At 47.0% G+C, this 26,920-nt stretch overlaps 1 protein-coding gene across 2 annotated transcripts in view; it reads right to left on the reverse strand.

Annotated features, from left to right (window-relative positions):
• STAB1 (stabilin 1) overlaps nt 1-26,920 on the reverse strand; it is an 829,863-nt gene that overhangs the window by 273,794 nt on the left and 529,149 nt on the right. For both annotated transcript variants that reach the window (XM_069206091.1, XM_069206090.1), the window contains exons 45-47: nt 21,005-21,079; nt 5,021-5,140; nt 924-971 (exon numbers count right to left, since the gene is read on the reverse strand). In XM_069206091.1, coding sequence (XP_069062192.1) covers nt 924-971; nt 5,021-5,140; nt 21,005-21,079 — 243 coding nt within the window. The remainder of the gene's footprint in view (nt 1-923; nt 972-5,020; nt 5,141-21,004; nt 21,080-26,920) is intronic.

Genomic DNA, 26,920 nt, shown 5'->3' on the forward strand with positions numbered 1-26,920 from the left:
TGGTACCAATGAGAACACCATCACTGACCCTGCATCTACATAACCTCATGGTACCCATGAGAGCACCATCACTGACTCTGCATCTTCATAACTTCATGGTACCCATGAGAGCACCATCACTGACTCTGCATCTTCATAACTTCATGGTACCCATGAGAGCACCATCACTGACTCTGCATCTTCATAACTTCATGCGACCAATGAGAACACCATCAATGACCCTGCATCTTAACATCATGGTACCAATGAGAGCACCATCACTGACTCTGCATCTTCATAACCTCATGGTACCCATGAGAGCAACATCACTGACTCTGCATCTTCATAACTTCATGGTACCCATGAGAGCACCATCACTGACACTGTATCTTAACATCATGGTACCAATGAGAGCACCATCACTGACTCTGCATCTTCATAACTTCATGATACCAATGAGAGCACCATCCCTGACCCTGCATCTTCATAACTTCATGGTACCAATGAGAGCACCATCACTGACTCTGCATCTTCATAACTTCATGGTACCAATGAGAGCACCATCCCTGACCCTGCATCTTCATAACTTCATGATACCAATGAGAGCACCATCACTGACTCTGCATCTTCATAACTTCATGATACCAATGAGACCACCATCACTGACTCTGCATCTTCATAACTTTCTGCTACCACTTTTGGCACCACTACCTTTGTAACACCACTGAGTACATAACCTCCACAACCAACAATGTCACTATCACTCCAACCAGAACCTCCAGTATTCCTTATGTTGCCTTCACTGCTACAATCCCAATACTTTCAGGGCCTTTGACAAGAGAAGCGTCAGGAATGACAGAGTGGATTGGAATGAACAGGTCGTCACCTGGGCAGCCAACCATCACCAAATAAACAACATCTAATAATAAATGACTTCTACTTACTCTTAGAAATTGGTTAAATATTGCTGCTGCGGGGTTGTGGTTAAGTTCCTACAAAATAAAACATGTTATTAAAACAGGGGGTTGAAATTCAAGCTGTAGAGAAGACACAGACATTCCCTCTACAAGCACAGCCCACCAGCTTTTCCTCAGAGGTGCAAGGCCTGGGGGAAGGGGGGACATTCCTGCTAGAAGTGCATCCCACCAGCTTCTCCTCAGAGGTGCAAGGCCTGGGGGAAGGGGTGACATTCCTGCTACAAGAGTTGCCCACCAGTGTCTCCTCAGAGGTGCAAGGCCTGGGGGAAGGGGTGACATTCCTTCTACAAGTGCAGCCCACCAGTGTCTCCTCAGAGGTACAAGGCCTGGGGAAGGGATGACATTCCTTCTACAAGTGCAGCCCACCAGTGTCTCCTCAGAGGTGCAAGGCCTGGGGGTAGGGGTGACATTCCTGCTACAAGAGCTGCCCACCAGTGCCTCCTCAGAAGTGCAAGGCCTGGGGGAAAGGGTGACCTTCCTGCTACAAAAGCTGCCCACCAGTGTCTCCTCACAGGTGCAAGGCCTGGAGGGCGGGGTGACATTCCTGCTACAAGAGCAGCCTACCAGCTTCTCCTCAGAGGTGCAAGGCCCGGGGGAAGGGGTGACATTCCATCTACAAGAGCTGCCCACCAGCTTCTCCTCAGAGGTGCAAGGCCTAGGGGAAGGGGTAACATTCCTGCAACAAGTGCAGCCCACCAGTGTCTCCTCAGAGGTGCAAGGCCTGGGGAAAGGGGTGACATTCACACTACAAGCACAGCCCACCCCTGTCTCTTCAGCGGTGCAAGGCCTAGGGAAGGGGTGACATTCCTGTTACAAAGGTAGTCCACTCTATTCTACTCAGTCTTGGAGGGGCCACACACACTTCAAGAGTTGCCCACCAGTGTCTCCTCAGAAGTGGAATAGGCGGGCAAGGGGAGGAGTCTGGTGGTACAAGTGGTCACGGTAGACGCCTCTGAAGAAGAGTATTTGGGCACTAGGTGTGTTACTTATTGAGGTTTTGTGTGGGTGCTCGAGTACTGAAAGGCAATTAAAGGATTGTGTGGATTGACTGTTACAAAAGCCTGCGGGCACAATGCACACTTTAGTTGGTCTAGGTGCCTTTCAACCACTTCCACCACAAAATCCTGGACATCCACAACAGCTTCATACCACACACACCCCCCACTCACCCAACTCAACCCCCACTCATGACCCCCCCACCACACTCACCACCTGGGCCCCACCACACACGAAGAAACTGAAAAAACCATGAACTCCATCCACTCTGGATCCCCCTCCGACCCCTGCCCTCATCGCATCTACAACAAAGCCAGCCCAACCATCGCCCCCATACTCCGCTACATAATCAACTCCTCTTTCGACTCCGCCACCTACCCAGCCCCCTGGAAGCACGCAGAAATCACCGCTCTCCTAAAAAAAAACAAAGCCGACCTGGAAGCCCTCTCCAACTATCGCTGACACTGACCTTTGACACTGTCTGCCACCACACACTCTGCACATGCCTCCACAACACAGGAATTCAACACAAAGCCTTAGACTGGCTCACCTCCTTCCTCACCTACCAGACCCAAAGAGTCTGCCTGTCACCTTTCCACTCCACCGCTACCAAGATCATCTGCGGAGTACCCCAAGGGTCCTCCCTCAGCCCCACACTCTTCAACATTTACATGATTCCCCTAGCCAACATCCTCAGACCACATGGAATCACTATCCTCTCCTACGCAGACGACACCCATCTCATCCTCTCCCTCACCCGCAACCCCACCACCGCCAAAACCAACCGACACGCTGCTCTCCTCGACACAGCCAACTGGATGACAACTAACCACCTCAAGCTTAACTCCAACAAAACGAGATCATCATCTTCGGCCCCAACAAAACCATATGGGAAGACTCCTGGTGGCCCACCGCCCTAGGCCCCGCACCCACCCCTGCAAACCACGCACTCAACCTCGGCATCATACTGGACCCCTCCCTCTCCATGACACAGCAAATCAATGTACTAACATCCTCCTGCTTCCACACACTCCGCACTCAAAAAAAATCCTTCAAATGGATTCCCCCAGAGACCAGGAAGACAGTCACCCATGCACTCATCAGCAGCAGACTAGACTACGGTAACGCCGTCTACCTCGGCACCACACTCAAACGCAAACTCCAGAGAAACCAGAACACAGCCGCACGCCTCGTCCTCGGCCTCCCCGCCACGAACGAATCTCACCACACCTCAAATCCCTTCACTTGCTCCCCATAGACAAGAGAATCACTTTCAAGATCCTCATCCACGCACACAAATCCCTCCACAACACCAGCCCGACCTACCTCAACGAAAGAGTGAACTTCCATACTCCCACCCGCAACCTCCAATCAGCCGACCTCGCACTAGCTACAGCCCCCCGCACCCAACGTACCACCACAGGAGGCAGGGCCTTCTCTTACCTTGCCCCCACAACCTGGAACTCCCTCCCCACCAACCTCCGCAAAACCAAAGACCTACTACTCTTCAGAAAAAACCTCAAGACATGGTTGTTCGAACAATAACTCCCCCCCCCCCCACCCCCCCCCCCCCACAAGTGCCTTGAGACCCTCACAGGTGAGTAGCGCACTCTATAAATTTTTTGATTGATTGATTTTGGGGGCTTTGCTGCTGCTGTCAGTTTTACCTATAGAAGGTGAGGCTTTCCTCGCTTAGGTAATGACCTAGCCATGGATCATGCACAGGTTCAAATTACTGTGTCCACAGCACAGGCTGCCATTAGAAAACAGATCATTCTGCCACAGTCACTTAGAGTGATAATGACCACTACCACAGCAATATTTACCAATGGTAACGTAAGAGGTGAAGCTATGTGTGGTCAAGAAGGAAGATGCTACCGGCAACACAACGAAGACCATATGTCAAAGGCTTTGATGTCTTTCTACATTAAATGCATGTTTGTGAAGCCCCCAGTTCTTTCAGCTAAAGCTGAATATGCTACACAGCATACATTGGATTCACATACAAGCTGCAATGTCTCGACCAGTCCTTCACAAGCGTCCATGTATACCCATAAGGTGTTTACGCCTGAGGTAACGTATGGCGTCCTCCAGGCTGCGACAGGGTATGCATGGATGTTCTCGTAGGACTCTTCTAGACACTGGATATTGAAGAATAATTTCTTACAGAGATGACAACATAATTTTTTTGATAAAATATTCATCACTGCTACTGCTGGTTAAATAACGGTGAGTCCGTGAGACAGATATTGAGTGGTTGCTTCGCTGTCTGTGGAGGACATTGGCAGGCTTGAAGGTACAATTCTACATTTTACTTTAATCCCCTTGCCATCACCATTAGTTGGCAGAAGGTAAGACAGGCAGACTAGAGTGAAGGCGTACATCATTGTGTTTATACGAAGGGATTATCTCTGAAAAAGCATCAGGAGGGGCGAAACACGTGTCGGCTGTACTTGCATCGTGTGTACGAATTACACTGCTCTCATGTATAGAATACGATTGTTATTGACACCTTCAGTAAGTTTTTGGGTGTTTTTAACATTTGATCTTTGGCTGACACCTGTATCCATTGTTTCCATGTGTTCAATATGATTATGTGCATATGACGTTAACAATAAATGACCTTGAATTGATTAGAAGGAAACTGCATTATAAATAACTATTGGGCACATCTTACGCATTCGTCTAGATCACTGAAGAAATTGTTAGCTGACAGGGTGGCAACTACCACCTTGGATAGCACCAATGCGCTGGATCCGGACTTCCTCTGAAGGAGGAATGCAAAACTTTAGTTTGTGCTCAAAGGAAAACTTGTGAGGGACTGAATGAACCTTCACACAATGTCTAGGGGTGTTTCGTGGACTACAAAGGGGCTCGTGGCAGGTTGTGTCTGTTACTTTTACCAATATGCGGCATGGCTACCATCTAGAAGCCATTAATTTGAGGATGAGCGTCTTCACTGACACAAAACTTTCCCTGAAGGTCACAAAGAATTCATGCTGTGCAGCGTTTGTAGGCTACAGGCCACTCTTGCCCATTGGTTGCTATATGAGGTAGGCAAGACCTACCACAGATATCTTCCCCACACATGTTATGCCATCCCCAACGTAGTCCTTCTTGCAGGAGCAGTTTCGAGTTGCAGGTCCTGTGAATTCACAATTTGCAAACTGGCTGCAGCCGCCTTTATCCTACAAAAAACACAAAGAAAGAACCACTTTACTGAGAACCTCCTCAGATTGCATGTCATCTCAGAAAGATCCTTTCTGCAACCTCCCTAAAATCCTGCTAGGCCAGGTGACCTTGATTCACAATTCGTGATTGAGTCCTCTCATTCCTGTCCTCAGGGTGACTCACTTCGTACCTTCCATCCTCTGCACGGACCTCTTTGTGAGTGTTGCCTTCCCTAAGTCCCATGCACCTCCGCCTCAAACCCTGTTATTGTATCCCTGCAAATGGCTGACACCTCACTTCAAAGATCCTAAACTCTCCTTAAAACCCAAGCCCTGCAACCCAATACTACATAATCTCTGCCAGGCTGTCTCCTCATCTCCCCAACTATCTGCATGAACCCACATAGTGCCCATAATGATCAGCCACCTCCTAGTAGTTTAATGTGCCCCAAAGAAAAGGGAGTAAATGCATAGAATGGTTTCCTGAGAACACAAGACTAATTCCAACAGCCAATAATAAACACTGGATTAACCACTAACCTGGCATTCTGGAGTAGCGTGCTACTCACCATAAAGCAATTCCATGCTGCTTCATGGGTAGCAACCTCTGAATAAATGCAATTGCAAAATAATTCAATACAACAAGTGTGGTGAGGGAATCACACGAGAACAGTTAGGGGTGTAGAAGTGGCTAAACTAGATCACCTTTGCAACTCAACGCAACTTATTGTTCCACTTTCACAGACAAGTACCATGTCTGTCCAGGTGACGCTCAGGTGATTCTGAAGCACTCGCGTGGACCATGTCTGTACACGTGATACTTAAGCACTCGCGTGGACCATGTCTGTCCAGGTGATGCTCAAGCACTCGCAGGGACCATGTCTGTCCAGGTGATGCTCAAGCACTCGCATGGACCATGTCTGTACAGGTGATGCTCAAGCACTTGCATGGACCATGTCTGTACAGGTGATGCTCAAGCACTCGCGTGGACCATGTCTGTCCAGGTGATGCTCAAGCACTCGCGTGGACCATGTCTGCCCAGGTGATGCTCAAGCACTCGCGTGGACCATGTCTGTCCAGGTGATGCTCAAGCACTCACGTGGACCATATCTGCCCAGGTGAAGCTCAAGCTCTCGCGTGGACCATGTCTGTCCAGGTGATGTTCAAGCACTCACTTGGACCTTGTCTGTACAGGTGATGCTCAAGCACTCGCATGGACCATGTCTGTACGGTTGATGCTCAGGTGATGCTCAAGCACTCGTGTGGACCATGTCTGTCCAGGTGATGTTCAAGCACTCGCATGGACCATGTCTGCCCAGGTGATGCTCAAGCACTCGCGTGGACCATGTCTGCCCAGGTGATGCTCAAGCACTCGCGTGGACCATGTCTGCCCAGGTGATGCTCAAGCACTCGCGTGGACCATGTCTGTCCAGGTGATGCTCAAGCTCTCGCGTGGACCATGTCTGTCCAGGTGATGTTCAAGCACTCGCATGGATCATGTCTGTCCAGGTGATGTTCAAGCACTCGCGTGGATCATGTCTGTCCAGGTGATGCTCGGGCTCTCGCGTGGACTATGTCTGTCCAGGTGATGTTCAAGCACTCGCATATACCATGTCTGTACAGGTGATGCTCAAGCAGTCGCATGGACCATGTCTGCCCAGGTGATGCTCAAGCACTCGCAAGGACGTCTGTCCAGGTGATGCTCAAGCACTCGAGTGGACCATGTCTGTATAGGTGATGCTCAAGCACTCGCATGAACCATGTCTGTACAGGTGATGCTCAAGCACTTGCGTGGACTATGTCTGTCCAGGTGATGTTCAAGCACTCGTGTGGACTATGTCTGCCCAGGTGATGCTCAAGCTCTCGCGTGGACCATGTCTGTCCAGGTGATGCTCAAGCACTCGCGTGGACTATGTCTGCCCAGATGATGCTCAAGCACTCGCATGGACTATGTCTGCCCAGATGATGCTCAAGCACTCGCGTGGACCATGTCTGTCCAGGTGATGCTCAAGCACTCGCCCGGATCCATGTCTGTACAGGTGTCTGCCCAGGTGATGCTCAAGCACTCGCGTGGACCATGTCTGCCCAGGTGATGCTCAAGCACTCGGGTGGACCATGTCTGTCCAGGTGATGCTCAGGCATTCGCAGGGACCATGTCTGCCCAGGTGATGCTAAAGCACTTGCGTGGACCATGTCTGTCCAGGTGATGCTCAAGCACTCACTTGGACCTTGTCTGTACAGGTGATGCTCAAGCACTCGCATGGACCATGTCTGTACGGTTGATGCTCAGGTGTCCTCTGGAGTGAAGAAAGGGGGCCCCATAGGATCCTGTAGACGTCCCCTTGCAGGTGGCTACCGTCGCTCACTGTAACTTCCTACAAGAGGCTCTCTCTTCCCCCTTGAAAGTGCAGATGGGTTGCTGCCTACACTATGAAACACTGAGCAGTTTTTAAACAGCTGCCCCGTATTTCACGACTGTGCTGTCTCCAGCAGGCAGCACATTCTTTGTAATATGGCGCACTGTCCCTGCTTCATCCGTTGGATCTTTGAATTCTGTTGTGGAAGAATTTCTAGAGGTTGTCGCAGAGCTCTTGCCATAGGACAATGGAGTTGGGGGCGGGTTGGACATTGACGTTGAAGAGCTCTTTGCAGTTGTTGGAGTTGGTTTACAGTCTGAGAACAAGGGCTGTTTTCTGTTTTTCTGGCCTTGTTGATGTGGGTGTGATGTTTTCTGAGCGTGGATTTGTATGTGTTGTCCCGGCTGGTTCCCCATCTTCTCTTCAGCGGTTTGCAATGGCGTTTGGAGTTTCTAAGGTCTCTGGTGTAGCAGCTGGCACACACGTTGGTTCTTGATTGTATGATGACCTTCAGAGGGGATAGGATGTCTGTGCAGTTTGTAATGAGATTTCGTTGGTGGGCACTGAGGGTGTTGGTCCAATCTGTTATCTTGCTCCTGCGGAGTCTGAGGTTGCTAGTAGTTTGGCTGTGGGGAGTTGGGGTCTGTCGGTGAAGAAGTGGACGTTGGAGTGGTCTGTCCAAGTAAGCATAGTGAACTGGCTGAATTTGTTGCTGTTGCTGGGTGTTAGCAATGACCCTTTCTGCATGGTTACCCCAAAACTTTTTGCCTTTCTCCTCCTATTGTTCTGACCATATTTTTGTTGACTTTAGGACTCTGGGCACTTTACCACTGCTAATCAGTGCTAAAGTGCATATACTCTCTCCATTAAAACTTGTTATAGTTAGCCTACACCCTTTGGTTTATTTAATATACCTGTAAGTCCCCTGTGAGGTGGTATATCATATACCAAGATCCTGTCAATTAAATGCTACCAGTGGGCCTGCAGTGCTGATGTCGCCACCCACAAAAGTAACCTTTCAAACTTGTCTCCGGCCTGCCACTGCAGTGCCTGCTTGAGGAGTTTACTGCCACATTGATGTGGCAAGTCAAACTACTTGCCAAGACCTAAACTCCCTTTTTACTACACCTACATCACCACTCAGATAGGCCCTAGATAGCCCTATGGGCAGGGTGTTGTGTATGTAAAAGGTAGGACATATATTTTGTGTTGCATGTCCTAGTAGAGGCAAACAGCCTATTAGTTTTTCACTACTGGGAGCGCTGCTCCTCTCAGATTTGTATTGGGAATTCCCTTATATAGGTCTAAGTGATAATTTCAGATCTGTGAGGAGTAGCGTGTGCATGTTTACTGTGAGTGGAATGGTAGTGAGAAATCCTGCTTACTGGCGTAGGTGGAGTTTACATTACTATTTTAGAAATGTCACTTTTGGAAAGTAGGTACTTCCCTGTGCTTATAACTCTGGTGCTTTGCAGCCTGACTCCAATTCAAGTCTGGGCAGAGAGGCAGCTACACTTGGTGCATACTTTCCAGACAGCCATTATACAGGAGGGGCTGGGTGTGACAGAAGAGTCATTTGAATACTGATAGTCTTTCTGGGGTGGGGGGAGGGAGGGTCCTTCATACCTTACATGTCAATAGGCTGTGTCCTCCCCTCACACAATGGACTGATTTCCCCCTAGTGATGTCTGGAGACGGGACTGGGTCGAAAGGAGGCTCTACTTCATTTGAAAGAATTGCTTTGAAGTTACCCCCTGAACAAAGGCACTTTGGAGTATAGGTACAGGGGCTCCATCTCCTTGATTTTAGAGCACTTTTGGGAACTGGGACTGAACCTCTATCAGAAGGACTGGTGAACTGCCCAAAGTACTCATCTGGACTGCTGTTCTGCAGGTGCCCTGCTGCAGCTGGGTGGCATAAAGGACTCACTGGAGCGCTTTTCTAATTGTTGCCCTGCTACCAGCTGCTCCCTGACTCTGTTCTGTAAGACACAGTGGGACTGCCAGAAGGGATCGTAAATCTGTGCTGATCTGCCTGCCCTCTGCTGTTGTCTGCCTCATCCTGGTGTTCTCCCAGGGGCCCAGTGCGTGGTGAGTGCTGGCTGCAGCCCTGGCCCCTGAAACCCTAACTGCATGGTGGGCGTGTTATACTACCACTTCATTGTGTAAACTAGCACATGAAAAGCTCTTTCCTTTGTAGTTTCACAGTACACAGTGAGGGCTTTCCCCGTCTGCAAGTGACCCATGCAGAGTGGTGAACTTAATTCTAGCACGTGGAGAGCACTGTAACCTGTCCCCTGGCAGAGGAGAGCATGGAGAACAGCTCCCTGCCTTTTCTTGAGCATGGTGCAAGGTGAGCTCATTGTCTCCCTCCATAGTGTGCAGATTGTACCTGAGTGCCATAACAGGACTGCCCGTCAGAGTCTCCTTTCAGCACGGATGCCCTTGGAGAGGAGTTATGAGCTGGGCAAGGAAGAGGGTTGGCATGGCAAGGACAGGACCCATGCAGGCACAATCCTACCCACCTACGTTGGGGGCAGGACAGACCTGTGAGTGCACCCCAATGACTGCATTCAGGTCTGGAACCGTGAGTGATGCCAGCCGTCAGGCAAACCCCATTGCAGGACCCTACCACTGTGAGAGGTGCTGCAGCTACTATGGACAGGAATCTGCTCCTTGCACTGAGCGAGAAGCTGAGTGGGGGCTGCAGCGGCTACAGCATTTCTGACGGGGAGGACCCAGGGAGGTCTCGCTTCCGCCTCTACAGGGAGCGCTCCCCTGTGTGGACTCATACATTGTGATGCTTGTTCTCTGTTGGTGGCATCACGGGGTGGGGTGGGATTGACAGAGGTCCCCCGCCTGTAGGAAAACTACTGTAAGATCCCTAGAAATGGCAAAGGTAGTTTGCGCATTAGCCTTTTGGGGTACATTTTATGAGTCAAAGGGTATTTCTGTTGACCTGAGTTTCTTCATGTTTATGACATTTTGGTTGTCGTGTGATATTAGGGCCATGAGGGGGTGAATCCCAGGGAGCATCATCATAACACTTGCCAGCTATAAAAGGTTAATTCGGCATCTCCTTCAGTTAGGCCCAGGGGGCATGCCGCAACCCTGCCAATAGGAGAGCAGGTGTTCCGCATCCTGTGCACCTACTGGGAATTGTGTGTTATTCTACTACATTGCAAGCCCTAAATAATTACTGCAGTAGGTCACTTTACCTTTCTTTACCCATGATAACAAGTACTACTGGAGTAAAGGCGTAAAATGCAGAGTATGTATGCTCCATGCCTCTTGCCCAGAGTATTTATGATTTATGCATAATGCACCAATTAATTATGACGGATGTCTCTCTTGGTCTCACAATACAGGGTGACTTGTGTGTACTGGTATAGCCTACCTACTGCGTTTTATGTCCTGATGTTCTAATGTATATTGTGTTGATGATTCTTACTATGACAATAGTGGTATCGTTTGCACAGTATTCATAAATATGTCATGTTGGATCTAAGATATATGTACTTACAATATAGATATTATATTTTTATACATGCTTGCGTGGAGTCTCTTTTGTGGTGTATTTATTGTGTCACTGGTGTGAGTGTATTGAGCAAACGCTTTACATATGACCTCGGGGGATAAGCCTGATTGCTCAGTGCCAAGCTGCCCGGGGTGAGGACAGGTTATCTTTGGTGTGCAACTCACTTGCCTCGACCAGAAAGGTGGGTTCTGCCAAACAGAAACCCCACTTCTAGTCGAGGTTGTGCTCCGCATTGTGGGTTGGGGCTTGGTTGAGCTGGGTGAGTCTGAGGTTCCCTGGGCTATTGAGTAGGGCAGTGGAGTACGGTCTTTGCAGTAGTCAAGATGGAAGTTGACGCTACAGAGTAAGATGAAGTCGTTTGGGTTGATGATGATGGCGTAATCATGTTGGTGGGGGGACTGCTGAAGGTGGTGCGTGGTCTGGAGGGGTCAGTAAGCTAGGGCGCCTTTTATAGGAGTGTGGTTACAGGTCTGTAGACTACAGGAGCTTATGAGAGTTGTGTTCTCCTCCATGGAGGTGGTGCAGGGGATGGCGTCCTTGTGGATGACGGAAAGTGCTCCTCTTGGCTTGTTCGGTATGTCTTGGTGGGAGATCTTGTAACCTGGTGGTAACGACATATTGAGTGCCAGATGAGGGGTTGAGTCAGGTCTTGGTTAGGAAGAGACCCTGTGCTAAATAGCAAGATAGGCCCCCTGACCCTTTTGGTCATGTGGGGTTACTCCAGCTGTCGGTAACCTCTTTGGGTAAACTGGGTGTGACCCTGGCTAAGATAGGATTAGCAGAATTGGATACCTCTAACCTCCAAAATAAAAAGAATGGGTGAAGACACTAAAAACACAGACAAAAGTCAATTCAGACTGGGTCTTTCACTGTGGAAGTAGGTCAGTTCCCCAGAGGGAATGACCTGAACAGGAGGATGTAAGGCAGAGTAGGCCCTGCAGCAAACCAGCCTCTTTTCCCTACTCTTACTCGCTTGACAGACTAGGAAGACTTTCCCAGCTTTGGCTAAGTCTCCTGGCCTGTGAACTGGGGGGCAGGGGGCTTGTGTAGGAAAATGGGTCCTTGTTGCAGTTACCATCCACTTTGTGCCTGATACTGATGTTGACTTGACTGAGAAGTGTGCTGGGACCCTGCTAACCAGGCCCCAGCACCAGTGTTCTTTCCCTAAAAAGTACCATTGTTTCCACAATTGGCACACCCCTGGCACACAGATAAGTTCCCTGTAAAAGGTACCAGTGGTACCAAGTGTCCTGTGACCAAGGAAGGTCACTAAGGGCGGTAGCATGTGTTGTGCCACCTTAAGGGACCTCTCACCTGACACATGCCCACTGCCATTGCAGATTGTGTGTGTTAGTGGGGAGAAAAAGGCAAAGACGACATGGCATCCCCTTCAGGGTGCCATGCACACAAAACACTGCCTGTGGCATAGGTAAGTCACCCTTCTAGCAGGCTTTAAAGTCCTAAGGCAGGGTGCACTATACTACAGGCGAGGGCATAGCTGCATGAGCAATATGCCCCTACAGTGTCTAAGTCCATTCTTAGACACTGTAAATGCAGGGTAGCCATAAAGAGTATATGGTCTGGGAGTTTGTCAAAACAAACTCCACAGTTACATAATGGCTACACTGAATACGGGGAAATTTGGTATCAAACTTCTCAGGATAATAAACCTAAACTGATGCCATTGTTGGATTTATTGGAAATTGCACACACAGTGCATCTTAGAGGTGGCCCCTGTATTTTACCCAATCCTTTTGTACAGGGCTGACTGGTCTGTACCAGCCTGCCACTTCCAGACGAGTTTCTGACCCCATGTGGTGAGAGCCTTGGGCCAGAAACAAAGCCTGCTCTGGGTGGAGGTGCTTCACACCTCCCCCCTGCAGGAACTGTAACACCTAGCAGTGAGCCTCAAAGGCTCAGGCTTCGTGTTACAATGCCCCAGGGCACTCCAGCTCGTGGAGATGCCCGCCCCCCTGAACAAAGCCCCCACTTTAGGCGGCAAGTCCAGAGGGATAAAGAGAAAAACAAGGAGGAGTCACCCCTCCAGCCAGGTCCACCCCAAGGTGACCAGAGCTGAAGTGACCCCTTCCTTCAGAAATTCTCCATCTTGGTTTGGAGGAGTAGGACCAATAGGGATAGGGATGTGTCCCCTTCCCCAGAGGGAGTTGGCAGAAGGAGGGTGTAGCAACCCTCAGGGACAGTAACCATTGGCTACTGCCCCCTGACCCTAACACACCCCTAACTTTAGTATTTAGTGGCGACCCTGAACCCAGATCATCAGCTTCCCGACGACCTGAAGAAAGAAGGACAACTGCTGAGCTGGAAAACCCCACAGAGAAGAGAAGGAGACAACAACTAACTCGGCTCCAGCTCTACCAGCCCGTCTCCTGCTTCAAAAAGCTGCAAGCAAAGAAGCAACGCGTTTTGCAGGACCAGTGACCCCTGAAAGGGACTGCCTGCACCACGAGGACCAAGAAACTCCAGTGGACAGCGGACCTGTCCAAAAAGAAGACCGGGAAACCATCTTAAAAAGGGACTCTCGCCTCACTCCAGAAGCATGAGTCCAACTACTAGGCACCCGATGCCCCCAGGCCTTGTCCAGAGAAACCAGCTACCCAGAAAGGACTGCCAGGTGACTCCAACAACATGTCCACCCTGGGCTGACCTCTCTGCACCCCCATGTCGACGTCTGCAGAGGGAATCCTGAGGACCCCCCTGACGGCAACTGCCCGGGACAAAGATAACCGATGCCTGGAGAAGCACTGCACCCGCAGCCCCGAGGTGCTTGAGTAACCGGCCACCGGTGCAGCAACGACCAGCAGGCGGCCCTCACCCTTGCCCAGTCAGTGGCTTTCCCGAGAGGCCCCCCTGTGCCCTGCCTGCAGCTCCTAAGTGACTCCTGGGTCCCTCCATAGAGTTCTATTGAGAACCCGAAGCCCTGTTTGCATACTGCACCTGGCCGCCCTGTGCCTCTGAGCATATGGTTTGTGTGCCTACTTGGGGCCCCCCTCCAGTACTCCTCCAAAGCCCCCTGGTCTGCCCTCCGACATCTGGTCAAAGTCCTAAGTATTACTATGCAAAGTACCTTTCATTTAATGTACTTACCTGCTAAATGAAACTTGCGGTTCTAGAAATAAATTAAGAAAGAATATTTTTCTGTATAAAAACCTATTAGAGTTAAGTCTTTGAGTGTGTGTTTCTCATTTATTGCCTGTGTGTGTACAACAAAAGCTTAACACTACCCTCTGATAAGCCTACTGCTCGACCACACTACCACAAAATAGAGCATTAGTATTATCTATTATTGCCTCTGTCAAGCCTCATGAGGAACCCCTGGTCTCTGTGCACGCTGTATCTCATTTGAAATAGTATATACGGAGCCAGCTTCCTACTGCGTGCCATTAGGTAGGTCCTGGGGGGGGGAAGGGGGAGACAGAGTGCAGGACTTGGGAAGGGCAGTGCGCAGAAGGCAGGAGGCGGCTCGTGAGAGAAACACAGATAAGGAGTGGGGGAGGCAAGAGAGTCCTGGGGGAGAGAGCAGAGGAAAAGATAAAAATAGGCGTGAAGGAAGAGCGGGCACAAAGGAAAGCAGGAAAAAAAGAGGAGAGAGAGAGAATGAAGAAAGGAAAATGGGCAGAAAGGATAAGGGCAAAGGGGTAGAGAGAGTGGATAACTAGCTCAAAGGAATAGTTTCCAAAGGAAAGCAGAAACAGGTGTGAGGAACAGACACAAGAATATGGGACAAAGATTGCGAGAGAGAGTGAATAAATAAGAACAAGAGAAGGACACAGAGGGAAGCAGGCAAAAGTGTGAGAGAGAGTGAACAGACGTAGGTAGAGTGTACAAAGAGTGAGAGCGAGAGTTAATAAGAGCAAGAGAAGGGCACAAGAGTGAGTGAGAGGGGAAGGAGCACGAGAACAGGGTCCTCGTGCAAGTTAGGCTTACTAGGTAGGGATGAAGAGCCGCCCGCTACTCTCTCATCTTATTAAAAGTTTTTAGAGAATGCACAATAAGTGCTGAAATGTGCCTTCTGGGGCCACTACTGTGATGCTCTGTAACTGCTCTTGGATATCCTGTGTTGTGAAGTATTTCCTGCTATGGTTCTGGTCTCACTGTGTAAAGCCCACTGGGTCCTGCATATTACAATCACTCTACAAACTTTAACATGGCACGGGGTTGTTTTGTGACCCCCAGTGGTTCAACATGTCTCGAGTTTTAATACTGGGTGCCATGCCAGGGAGAAGCCTCCTCGAGAGGTTACCCCCTTCTAACAGAGGCCTTGAGAATTGAGAGAGTTTACATGTGATCTCGCGACAGTATCTCACTGTTGTAAATTCACAGGCAGATCTTCAGTGTCAACAGTCGGGCCAGGGCTTTTGATGGGCTTAGGATAGTCCTCAGTCCAATATGTCCAACTCGTTGGCCAAGATGAAATCGTGAGAAACTCCCTAGGCCGAGCGATGACTCTGAATTGATTTTCTGACCTTACTTGAAGCCCTATAGGTCCACAGTTGTTGACCTGTGGTCCTTGGATCCCCAGGGGCCCACGACACCTGCTCAGGGGGTCCACAACTGTTTAGACAATTGTATAATACTAACATATAAACAAATAAGAGAAACATAAAAAAGCAATATGTAAAATTAATATTTTAAAATGCTCTGTGCATGTGTTGCAATTTGGTCACTAAAAATGAAGGTGGTGTTCTTAACTGTATTTATGGATGAGTCGTGGTCTCAAATGAAGACTCAGAACACGCATCAGGAGTGAAAAGACGAAGCAATAAGATAGCTAGCCTATAGCTTCATCTGTTGGACTTAAAGCCAATTTTTGAAAAAGATCCAACCTTCTAATTACAATTTTGACTTTTGCATATCTTTTTATTTGTTAATTAAATTAAAAAAAAAGAAATATGTCAAACTTTGTGTATTTGTTTGTTCTATATTTGATTCTCTCTATTGGTTTGAGATTCCAACCATAGACAGGTTCTACTGCGTCCATTACTGATTTTGTGGGAGTCCACAGAAGTCAAAGGTAACGGACGCTGCCCTAGGAAGAATTAAGCCAAGGTTAGTCCACCCTGTTCCTGAAAGTGAAGGGCATTCAGCGGTTACCGATTGGTCCAGCCCGACTGGCGGGTGCCGAGGAGTCAGAATCGCTGATACTGCCTCCTGTTGAGGCACCGATAGGGGCCGCCTTCATCCAGTGAAGTCTCCTGCTCATGGTGTATAGAATGGTTCTCTGCGCACAAAACTCGCAGAAAGTAGGTCCTATGTAACAAAACCATGCACCAGGCTCTGCTATGTAAAACTTCAAAAGTTGTCTGACTGCAAATAAATAATAATTATGAAAAAACTACCCTTCAAAATAAGGTTCTGCAGGAAACAAAATACACAAAAATCTACTTCTTGCAAGAGAGCTCTAGCACACAATTATTTGTAGGAAAATTCATTTTCAACCACTTTGAACACTTGCATAATATTCGAATCAACAATATCGTGTCACAAACATACTGTGTCAAAAATATTTACAAAAATATCTATTTTCTATCCTTATAATGGTAGATACAAAAATATCGAAAAAAATATTGTTTCACATTAATATTCAAAAATATAGATTTTTATTGTATATGGAGTTTAAAGTAGTGAATCTTAAATATTCTAATATATGATGTATGACAATAATAATAAATACATCTTACAAATATTTACTACATATATATATATATATGCATATATATATATATATGTACACTTATATACACACATACCTACATGTGTGTATGTTTATATATAAACATATATGTAATGTATCCCAATTGTTTGGAATATATATTTTACATTCTAAGAATTTTTTTGTTTAACTCTTTAAATTTACTACTATAAAAAGCGCATTATATATATATATGTGTGTGTGTGTGTGTGTATATATATGCATATATATATATTGATAGATATATAGCTATATATATTTACACAGAACAGAAAAAAAAAAATTCTATTCAAACACATTAAATAAAATACCAAACAAATGTATAAAGTTTTTTCCCAAAAAATGTAAAAATGTAAAAACAAATAAAATATAAACAAATACTGTAAAATTAAAATGATAGCAAATATTAAAAATATATATTTAACCAATATAAGGAAATGTATTGGAGTCTGGAATAATAAACTATTCCCACTCCAGTTTATGCAACAGTAGAAAACTGGAGGACTTCGGAGGGGTTAAATATATTATCACCACTCCAAACAATACAGAAAATGTTGGAATTCAGAGGGGTTCAATTTACTATTCCCACTCCAGTCTGTGCAACAGTAGGGAAGGCATTGGACATTGGAAGGGAAAGATTTACCATTCCCACTCCAGTCTAAACTTCTTCATTTCAAACACATGACATACTTAAATAACCCTATTAGTTTAGAAAAAAACATAAAGCTCCAAATACAAACATTACTTAAGATAAACTATATATATATATTTTAAAAAAACAATTATCCAAGTTACAAAATTCATAACCACTGTAAAAATGTATTTTCATTTACAAATAATACTTATGTAATTATTATTTAATTACCTTTCCACCCTTTACCCCTAAAGATCTATCAACCCACACCTAAGATATAATGAAAATAAATAAGTTTATATAACTGATAAACAATCACATAATTAACAAATTAAGTATTACTTGGTTAATTTTCCACCGTACAAACCCAGCAGCCCACACCTAGAATATAATTAAAATATATAATTACAGAATGTAAATAATTATTAATCAATTGAATACTTAATTATACAATAATTTTATAATTATAATTTAATTAATTTCCCTTTGTATATGCCTACAAACATAGCAACCCACAACTAAAATGTAAGTAAAATAAATCAATATTACATGGTTTATGAGCAGTTCAATAATTAATAACAACTTATTAAATAAGTGTTTAATTATTACTTAACTTCCCATCCCACACCCCTACAAACTCAGCAGCCCTCACCTACAATATAACTAAAATATATGATTATCCCACAATTTACATTAAATGAGTAACAAATTATATATTAATTGTTAATTACTTAATTAACTTCCCACATGCCCCTACAAACATAACATGCACCTAAAATATTAGTGTAATACATCATTATCAAATATACATAATGAATATCAACCACATACTTTAAAATGGTTAATTGCTTAAGTTCCAAACACATCCCTCTACAAACCCAAAAACCCACTACAACCCTATAAATGACCATTAACAAATTAAAAATTCTAAGTCACTTAAAATTACAAACTATATTTTAAAAATGCATAGTTGTACAAACAATACTAACACAAATTAACATAAATAAACTAAAACACATTAAATGAATTATAAAAATAATATTGTTTACAAATATTATTGAAAATAATATTCACAACAATATTCTTATCAACGATATCACTTACCTGAAAAAACAATATTCTTGACAGCGATATTGCTGCATTACAGTATTTGTTTTCATTATTTCTGTCTCCTGATATGTACAACTCAGTACTTTGTCCAAATACCAAAATTTCTCCTAGCCAAACATTTAAAGAATGGAGCATCTTTGCAAATTTAATGATAGCAAGGTTTCTGCCCTTCTCTGAACAGAATCAGACAGCTTTCCAGGACCTCCTATGGGCAGAAAGCGCTCCAAAGCCTCCATTGGGCAGAATTAGGCAGTTCGTACAGCCTCCTGTGAGTAGAGTGAGACAGCGTCCACAGCTTCCTGTGAGCAGGGTAAGACATCGTCCACAGCCTCCTGTGAGCAGGGTGAGACATCGTCCACAGCTTCCTGTGAGCAGGGTGAGACAGCGTCCACAGCTTCCTGTGAGCAGGGTGAGACAGCGTCCACAGCTTCCTGTGAGCAGGGTGGGACAGCGTCCACAGCTTCCTGTGAGCAGGGTGAGACAGTGTCCACAGCCTCCTGTGAGCAGGGTGAGACAGCGTCCACAGCCTCCTGTGAGCAGGGTGAGACAGCGCACACAGCCTGCTCTGAGCAGAGAGAGACAGCATCCACAGCCTCCTCTGAGCAGGGTGAGACAGCGTCCACAGCCTCCTGTGAGTCTGTGAGCAGGGTGAGACAGTGTCCACAGCCTCCTGTGAGCAGGATGAGACAGTGTCCACAGCCTCCTGTGAGCAGGGTTAGGCAGGGCACACAGGCTGCTCTGAGCAGGTTGAGACAGCATCCACAATCTCTTGTGAGCAGGTTGCGACATCGTCCACAGCTTCCTCTGAGCAGAGTGAGACAGTGTCCACAGCCTCCTCTGAGCAGGGTGAGACAGCGTCCACAGCTTCCTCTGAGCAGGGTGAGACAGCGTCCACAGCCTCCTGTGAGCAGGGTGAGACAGCGTCCACAGCCTCCTGTGAGTCTGTGAGCAGGGTGAGACAGTGTCCACAGCCTCCTGTGAGCAGGGTGAGACAGCGTCCACAGCCTCCTTTGAGCAGGGTTAGAATGGGCACACAGGCTGCTCTGAGCAGGTTGAGACAGCATCCACAATCTCTTGTGAGAAAGGTGAGACAGTGTCCACAGCCTCCTGTGAGCAAGATGAGACAGTGTCCACAGCCTTCTGTGAGCAGGGTGAGACAGCGTCCACAGCCTTCTGTGAGCAGGGTGAGACAGCGTCCACAGCCTTCTGTGAGCAGGGTGAGACAGCGTCCACAGCCTCCTGTGAGAAGAGTGAGACGGTGTCCACAGTCTCTTGTGAGCAGGGGGAAACAGTGTCCACAGCCTGTTGTGAGCAGGGAGAGACGTCGTCCACAGCCTTCTCTGAGCAGGGTGAGACAGCGTCCACAGCCTCCAGTGAGCAGAGTGAGACAGCGTCCACAGCCTCCAGTGAGCAGGGTGAGACAGCGTCCACAGCCTCCAGTGAGCAGGGTGAGACAGCGTCCACAGCCTCCTCTGAGCAGAGTGAGACAGTGTCCACAGCATCCTGCGGGCGGAACCAGACGCCCTTCTACTGACTCATATGGGCAGAGTTAGGCAGTAACCCATAGCTTCTTGTGAGCAGTGTGAGACACTGTCCACAGCCTCCTGTGAGCAGGGAGAGACAGCGTCCACAGCCTTCTCTGAGCAGGGAGAGACAGCGTCCACAGCCTCCTGTGAGCAGAGTGAGAAGGCGTCCACAGCCTCCAGTGAGCAGAGTGAGAAGGCGTCCACAGCCTCCTGTGAGCAGAGTGAGAAGGCGTCCACAGCCTCCTGTGAGCAGAGTGAGAAGGCGTCCACAGCCTCCTGTGAGCAGAGTGAGATGGCGTCCACAGCATCCTGTGGGCTGAACCACACTGCTCACCCCTGCCTCATATGAGCAGAGTCAGACAGTGACCCACAGCCTTCTATGGGCAGAGTCACACAGCAACCCAAAGCCTCCTGTAGGCAAAACCACAGTGCCTCCCAGCCACCTGTGGGATGGATCAGACAGCGCCCCGCAGTCTCCTGTGGGCTGAATCAGACAGCGCCCCGCAGTCTCCTGTGGGCTGAATCAGACAGCGCCCGCAGTCTCCTGTGGGCTGAATCAGACAGCACCCACAGTCTTCTTTGGGCAGAGTCAGACAGCGCCCCGCAGTCTTCTTTGGGCAGAGTCAGACAGCGCCCCGCAGTCTTCTGTTGGCAGAGTCAGACAGCGCCCGCAGTCTTCTGTTGGCAGAGTCAGACAGTGCCCGCAGTCTTCTGTGGGCAGAGTCAGACAGCGCCGGGCAGCCTCCTTTGAGCAGAATTCTGGCATGAAAATGTTACATAATCGAACATTGTATTTCAAATATAGTAGTGTACTCAGATAGATGGGTGAAGACTGTACTGTTATTGAGTGACTAATTAATACTGAATAGAAATAAAGTTAAGAAAAGAAAAAAGCCTACATTTGATGGGTCAGAGACTCATGTTTAAAGCCACACAAAGACTGTACAGCTGCCACTTCTGTCTTTTAAAACACTCAAATGATAATAGAACTAAACGTTTGAGTCAAACCTCTTTGCAGAGATCGATGGGCTTGCAGCTCTGGCGCCCATCTCCGCCGTAACCAGGGAGACAGTTACACGCCACCTGCAGGGGCAGAGAGGAGCAGGGTTAGTCACAGAGCCAGAAGTGGAAGATAGCAAACCATTGAATAACATAACTGTACACAGCACAGCATAAAATAGTATGATACAGAAGCACATACAGCACAAACCATAACAAATGTGTCTGTCCAAGCACATGGACAGATGCCCTCTGAGAGTACACACTAAAAGCACATGAACAATCACGGCTATGTCTGTCTGATCTCCCACACTATAGTAGATGCATGTGCCTGACCACACGGTCACATGCTCCTCATGTATTATCACAGGCTTACTCTGAAGCATATGGCCATGTGCGTCTCGGTTACACTTCAAGGGCCTCTTCCAGCACGCACACAGTCATATGCTCCTCAGCGATTACAACAGGCCACTTCTAGAGCTCACATGGCCATGTGCTCTTCAGACATCGCAACAGGCCACTTCTAGAGCTCACATGGCCATGTGCTCATCAGACATCGCAACAGGCCACTTCTAGAGCTCACACGGCCATTTGCTCCTCAGACATCACAACAGGCCACTTCTAGAGCTCACACAGTTATGTGCTCCTCAGAGATAATACAAACCTCCTCCAGGGCTCACACAGTCATGTGCTCCTCAGACATCACAGCAGACCATTGCTAGAGCTCATTCGGTCATGTGCTCCTCAGACATCACAACAGGCGACTTCTAGAGCTCACACAGTCACGTGCTCCTCAGACATCACAACAGACCACTGCTAGAGCTCACATGGCCATGTGCTCCTCAGACATCACAACAGGCCACTTCTAGAGCTCACACAGCTATGTGCTCCTCAGAGATAATGCAAACCTCCTCCAGGGCTCACACAGTCATGTGCTTCTCAGACATCACAACAGGCCACTTCTAGAGCTCACACAGTCACGTGCTCCTCAGACATCACAACAGACCACTTCTAGAGCTCACATGGCCATGTGCTCCTCAGACATCGCAACAGGCCACTTCCAGAGCTCACATGGCCATGTGCTCATCAGACATCGCAACAGGCCACTTCTAGAGCTCACACGGCCATTTGCTCCTCAGACATCACAACAGGCCACTTCTAGAGCTCACACGGCCATGTGCTCATCAGACATCACAACAGGCCACTTCTAGAGCTCACACAGTTATGTGCTCCTCAGAGATAATACAAACCTCCTCCAGGGCTCACACAGTCATGTGCTCCTCAGACATCACAACAGGCCTCCTTTGGAGCTCACACAGCCATGTGCTCCCCCAGACATCACAACAGGCCTCCTTCAAAGCACACACAGTGATATGCTCCCCAGACATCACAGTAGGCCACTTCTAGAGGTCACACAGCCATGGGCTTCCCAGACATCACAACAGGCCTCCTTTGGAGCACCCGCGGCTCCTCAGACTTCACCATGGGCCTCACTGAAGCATCGGACAACTCCTAAGATATAATTCATAAGTGGGGCTCCCGGTTTTGTGGTATTTTTTTTTTTAACATTTGCATCGGTATTTGTCCATATTTATTTTGTATTTTGAGAATAGAGTTGTAAACAGGTATAGTTCCACATTTAACTGACAAGCACGCACTAATAATTTGATGCCTGTTGTATTTAAGGAAATCTCATCCTGTTTTTTACTCCTCGTCCTGGTATCTGCTCTGCTGTTGGCCTCGAATCCATGACGGACAGCATGGAGAGTTACAAGAATCAGAATTTTCTGTATTTGTCTGCTGTTAAAAGTAACTATAGGCAGAAAGCATATTGTTTCCAGTCTGTATCTATCTGTAGAAGTCAGTAAAAACTGAAAACTGGGATCCTTATTCAGAATCCTACATCTAAGCACCCTCCATGTGTTCCTCAGACAGGACTAGAAGGCCTGCTTCTGAGCACTAGCTAACACTGAAGGGCCTGCATCTCAGCACATAGTCATTCACCACAGATATCACCCAAAGGCAACTCTGAGCAAATAACCACCTGCTTCTCAGGTATAATCCACAAGCCCCATCGGAGCACGCCTCTGTGCGCTATAGAGATATCATCCGTAAGCTGCTTCTGAGCACACCGTGGAGTGCTCCTCAGACATCGGTAACAGGCTCACCTCTGAGGAGTTGTCAGGCACTCCTTACATATCATCCGTAAAAATATTATGAGGTCACGGTCATGTCTTCACTGGAAACCGCATAACATCACAGTGAGGCGTGTAAGAATCCAACTATGTGGCATGCAGGTGTCCAGACCTCTCAAATGAATGAGAATCATGTTTCCAGCACTTCTACAGACATCTGCACAGACCAGTCTCTCAAAACTACTGTAATCCATAGGGATTGTTTCAGAAGTACATGAGCCTTCCTTGTGAGTCTTTGTCAATCACTCCCACATCTAGAGCAGCTGCTGCTTGGATCAGAACACCTGTGGCTGGTGGTGATAAGAGCATCACAACCCAGGGGTCTGTATCTGTAACTGCTTCTCAAGCCTCTGCCTTTGTTCTCACAATGTTGTCGATCGTCTAGATGTTTCCAAGTTTGACACTTATTTGCTTTCCTGTTCTTTACGTTTTCTGTCTCCTGAAGATAACCAATCTCTGAGTTTTTATTGAAGCTGGGCACTGCCTAATTATGTGTTCTTATGCTCACCCTTGTCAGTCAGGCACTGCCTGTGTCAACAAGCTTTGTAATCCTGGTTTCTGCTGAACTGGGAGCACTTCTACTGCTGGGAAACGGAGTCTCCCATTTAGACGAGAGTCTATATCTTCATAGCATGTACCTTCCAGTGTATTTTCCTTTGTTTCCTATTGAACTGTTTGTCCTCCTTGCTTTCGATGAAGCTGTTTTCTACAGTGTCTACCCCATCCCTTTCTATGGCTGTGTTGGGAAGTCGAATGTCTACACAGATGCATAGCTTCTTAATGTTCTGTTAGTGTTCCCACTATGGAGGAGACCCATTGAGTGGGGAGAGTGGCTTCTTCAAGGATGTCATATTCTAGTTCACTCTTTAATTCATCCTCCACCTGAGGGTGTAGGTGTACTGGCTCCCAGCAGTGATGCTGAGTCACCCATCAAATGGACTTATTTCTGTGCGGTGCAAGTTGCACATCTTTGAGCTTTCCGAGTACTTGAAATAGCGCTGGATGATCCTTCATAAAGAGATGTCAGGACAATCAACGGTCAGTCACTTGATTGAGTTCCAAGACTTGTTTAGTGACATTGCTGAGAAGACATAGCGCTGGATGTGCATCTCCTCTACCAGTGATGTGTCATTGAACTTTTAGAAGTTCCTCACTGGACGCTTTGCTCCCCATTGGAAGTGGTTTGACTTCTATTTCATCATACTCGGGTGCACACGTGATGTTGCAGGTGGCTCCACTGTCCAGTACAACCAAAGCGATATGCTTTACTACTTGCAGAATAATAGATGCAGTTCTCTTGTTGTCCATTTTGTCCACCATGTGGATTTCCTTCTGCAGCAGTTCTGGTGTTGAGGCCTCCGTCAAAGTGCACATGTTCTCCATCACCTCAGTCTGAAGGGGTTTCCGTGGACAGTCTGTGAATTTGGGTCTCCATCTGTTCCCCTTGTTGAGTGGATTTCCCTCTCTGCTTCTCAGTGTGACCACTGTCGCGTTTTGAGTGCCCACTTGCGCCTGTTCTGCATACACTTGTAAAATATCCGCCTGACTCCAAGGACGGTTCCCACATGTGGGTAGGGTAGACCAGAGCAGTCACTCATTTTGTCACCTCAGCCCAACAGCTGCATCTTTTTGTCTTGATATCAGCTGTCATCTGGTGTGCCTGGTCCTCTGTCCCTATTCTGCCAACTTCCTTGTTGATGGCATGTGTTGCTACTCTCGCATACTTTTGTGCATTTCTTTATATCTTGTTGAGTATGTATCCTTCAGGTTTTGATGCAGAACATGGTCAGATAGCATCCTTCAATAATTCACAGACACTTGGCTTCTTTAAGTGTCAAATTCTTAGTACGTCACTAATTTCTGTAGCCGTGTATTTAAGTCATTCATTGACTGATTGGCCTCTTGGCATGCCTATGTTGAAGGTGTATCTGCTGAAGTCTGTGTTGCGCTGCGGACCAAATTTGTTTTTCCTCCATGTGGATTATAGTTTCAATATACTTTTAACCACAGTTCAAAAAACTGTTTTGATGGAGATTGATGAAGATATATTAAAATAACGTGTACAGGTGTGAACAAATTGCTGTAAATAATATGTTGTAAATATGTGTATATAACTCTATGTAGAGAATTTTCAGTTTATTCATCACTTAGGGTGTCATTGTCCTCAATAATTAATTAAAAGTTTGCTGTAATTAAAATACATTACCAATTGTTCAATTGATAAGTTCATTGTCAGCAAGTCATTTGTTGTATTTTTCCCTACTATTTACCACTTGCCTTATTTTGAATACAAAAATTTGTATTTAAGGCAGTTGATCAGTCCTTTGTATTTTATAATAACTCAGGAGAGAAGGTCAGAAGGAGGTTTTCAACGTTATCTTCTGCCAAATAAAGAAACAGATCCCTGGCTTGGTCATCGGTATGATTTACAGGTAGCACATAAATAGTGTTTGAAGTGACAAAAGCATTTCTCCCATCCAGGTCCTTGAGTCTGCGAGTTCAAATGGAAGAGGATGGTGATAGATGGAGCTGGGCATTCCCTTCTCAGATGGCAGGATAGATATCATGATTCTGCCCTTGTTTTTCCTTTGCCTGGTCTTGCAATGGCTGTGATGGGAAGCCTGACTTAGAAGTGGGCACATCGTGGTTTGCTCTTGAAAACCTTTTCAATTTGACACCCAGTTTCATTTTAGTTGCCCCTCTAGATGTTGCCATTGTGTCGCTTTCAAAGAAGGTCTGTGGGTAGTCCTTGTTGGGTGTGCAGTTTCGTGGTTGCCATGCTCTGCCTCTCAGTACTCCACTGCGCTCACTCCTTTGTTGCGCGCAGATCTTGCACGCGCCCTTGGTGGAATGTTTTCCTTTTCCTCCTGTCCCCACTTTCTGTCCTCACTCTTCAGGGTGCTAAAGCCCTACTTCCAAGAAATCAGCTCTGATGATTAATCTCGCTAAGCTTGTTTCTACCTTTACACAGCTTTGTTTTCACTCTAGAAAGCCTCCCTTAACATGAGCATCTAACATGTTTTGTGAAGTGGCTGCTTCACTTGCGGGAATTCCAAAGGTCTAACATCACTTGTGTGGTTCTGTGGTTTGCACAGGTGATGTATTATCTCTAAGGTGTGTATTGGACTATTCTTTAAGTCTAGAATATAGGAATCATCTGGGCTTTCAACCATCACCTTTGAAGGCCTTCAAACCCCAGAAGAGCCCTACATCTTTAACGTTCCCTAGAGTAACAATCTACTCCTTTGCGTCTGTCACAAAGTCTTGCTTGACACATGTTCCTGCACTACACTAGTTGTTGCATTAATCATGTTAGAGTTGTGTCCTGTTCCGTTTCCAACTTTTCTATTTGCAATTCCTGCTCTTAAAGCTGCATGGCCTATGCCCCAGGCCTGTATGGCTTTTGATTCACTCATGTTTTATTCTTCCAGAGTTTCTGGTTATCTGAGATGATAGACGTGCTAGAGGTACCGTCTCTTAAGCAATGAGGCGACTGATGTGCTGAAGCTACCATCGCTTTACAAATGAGGTGACCGTCCACTTGGTGCTAACGTCTCTTAACTACAGGCCTGCAGGAGGCTCCCAGTCTTCACCTCGGAGGCGAAAGAACTGCTACAGATAACACTTCTTACCTGCTGAGGTGACAGATGAGCTGGAGTGAACATCTCTTGACCACTGAGGCAACAAACCAGCTGCAGCTCACGTCTCCTCACCTCTGAGAAGAAAGACC

Source organism: Pleurodeles waltl, chromosome 9 (genome assembly GCF_031143425.1).
Source record: "Pleurodeles waltl isolate 20211129_DDA chromosome 9, aPleWal1.hap1.20221129, whole genome shotgun sequence".
Classification (NCBI taxonomy): Eukaryota; Metazoa; Chordata; class Amphibia; order Caudata; family Salamandridae; genus Pleurodeles; species Pleurodeles waltl.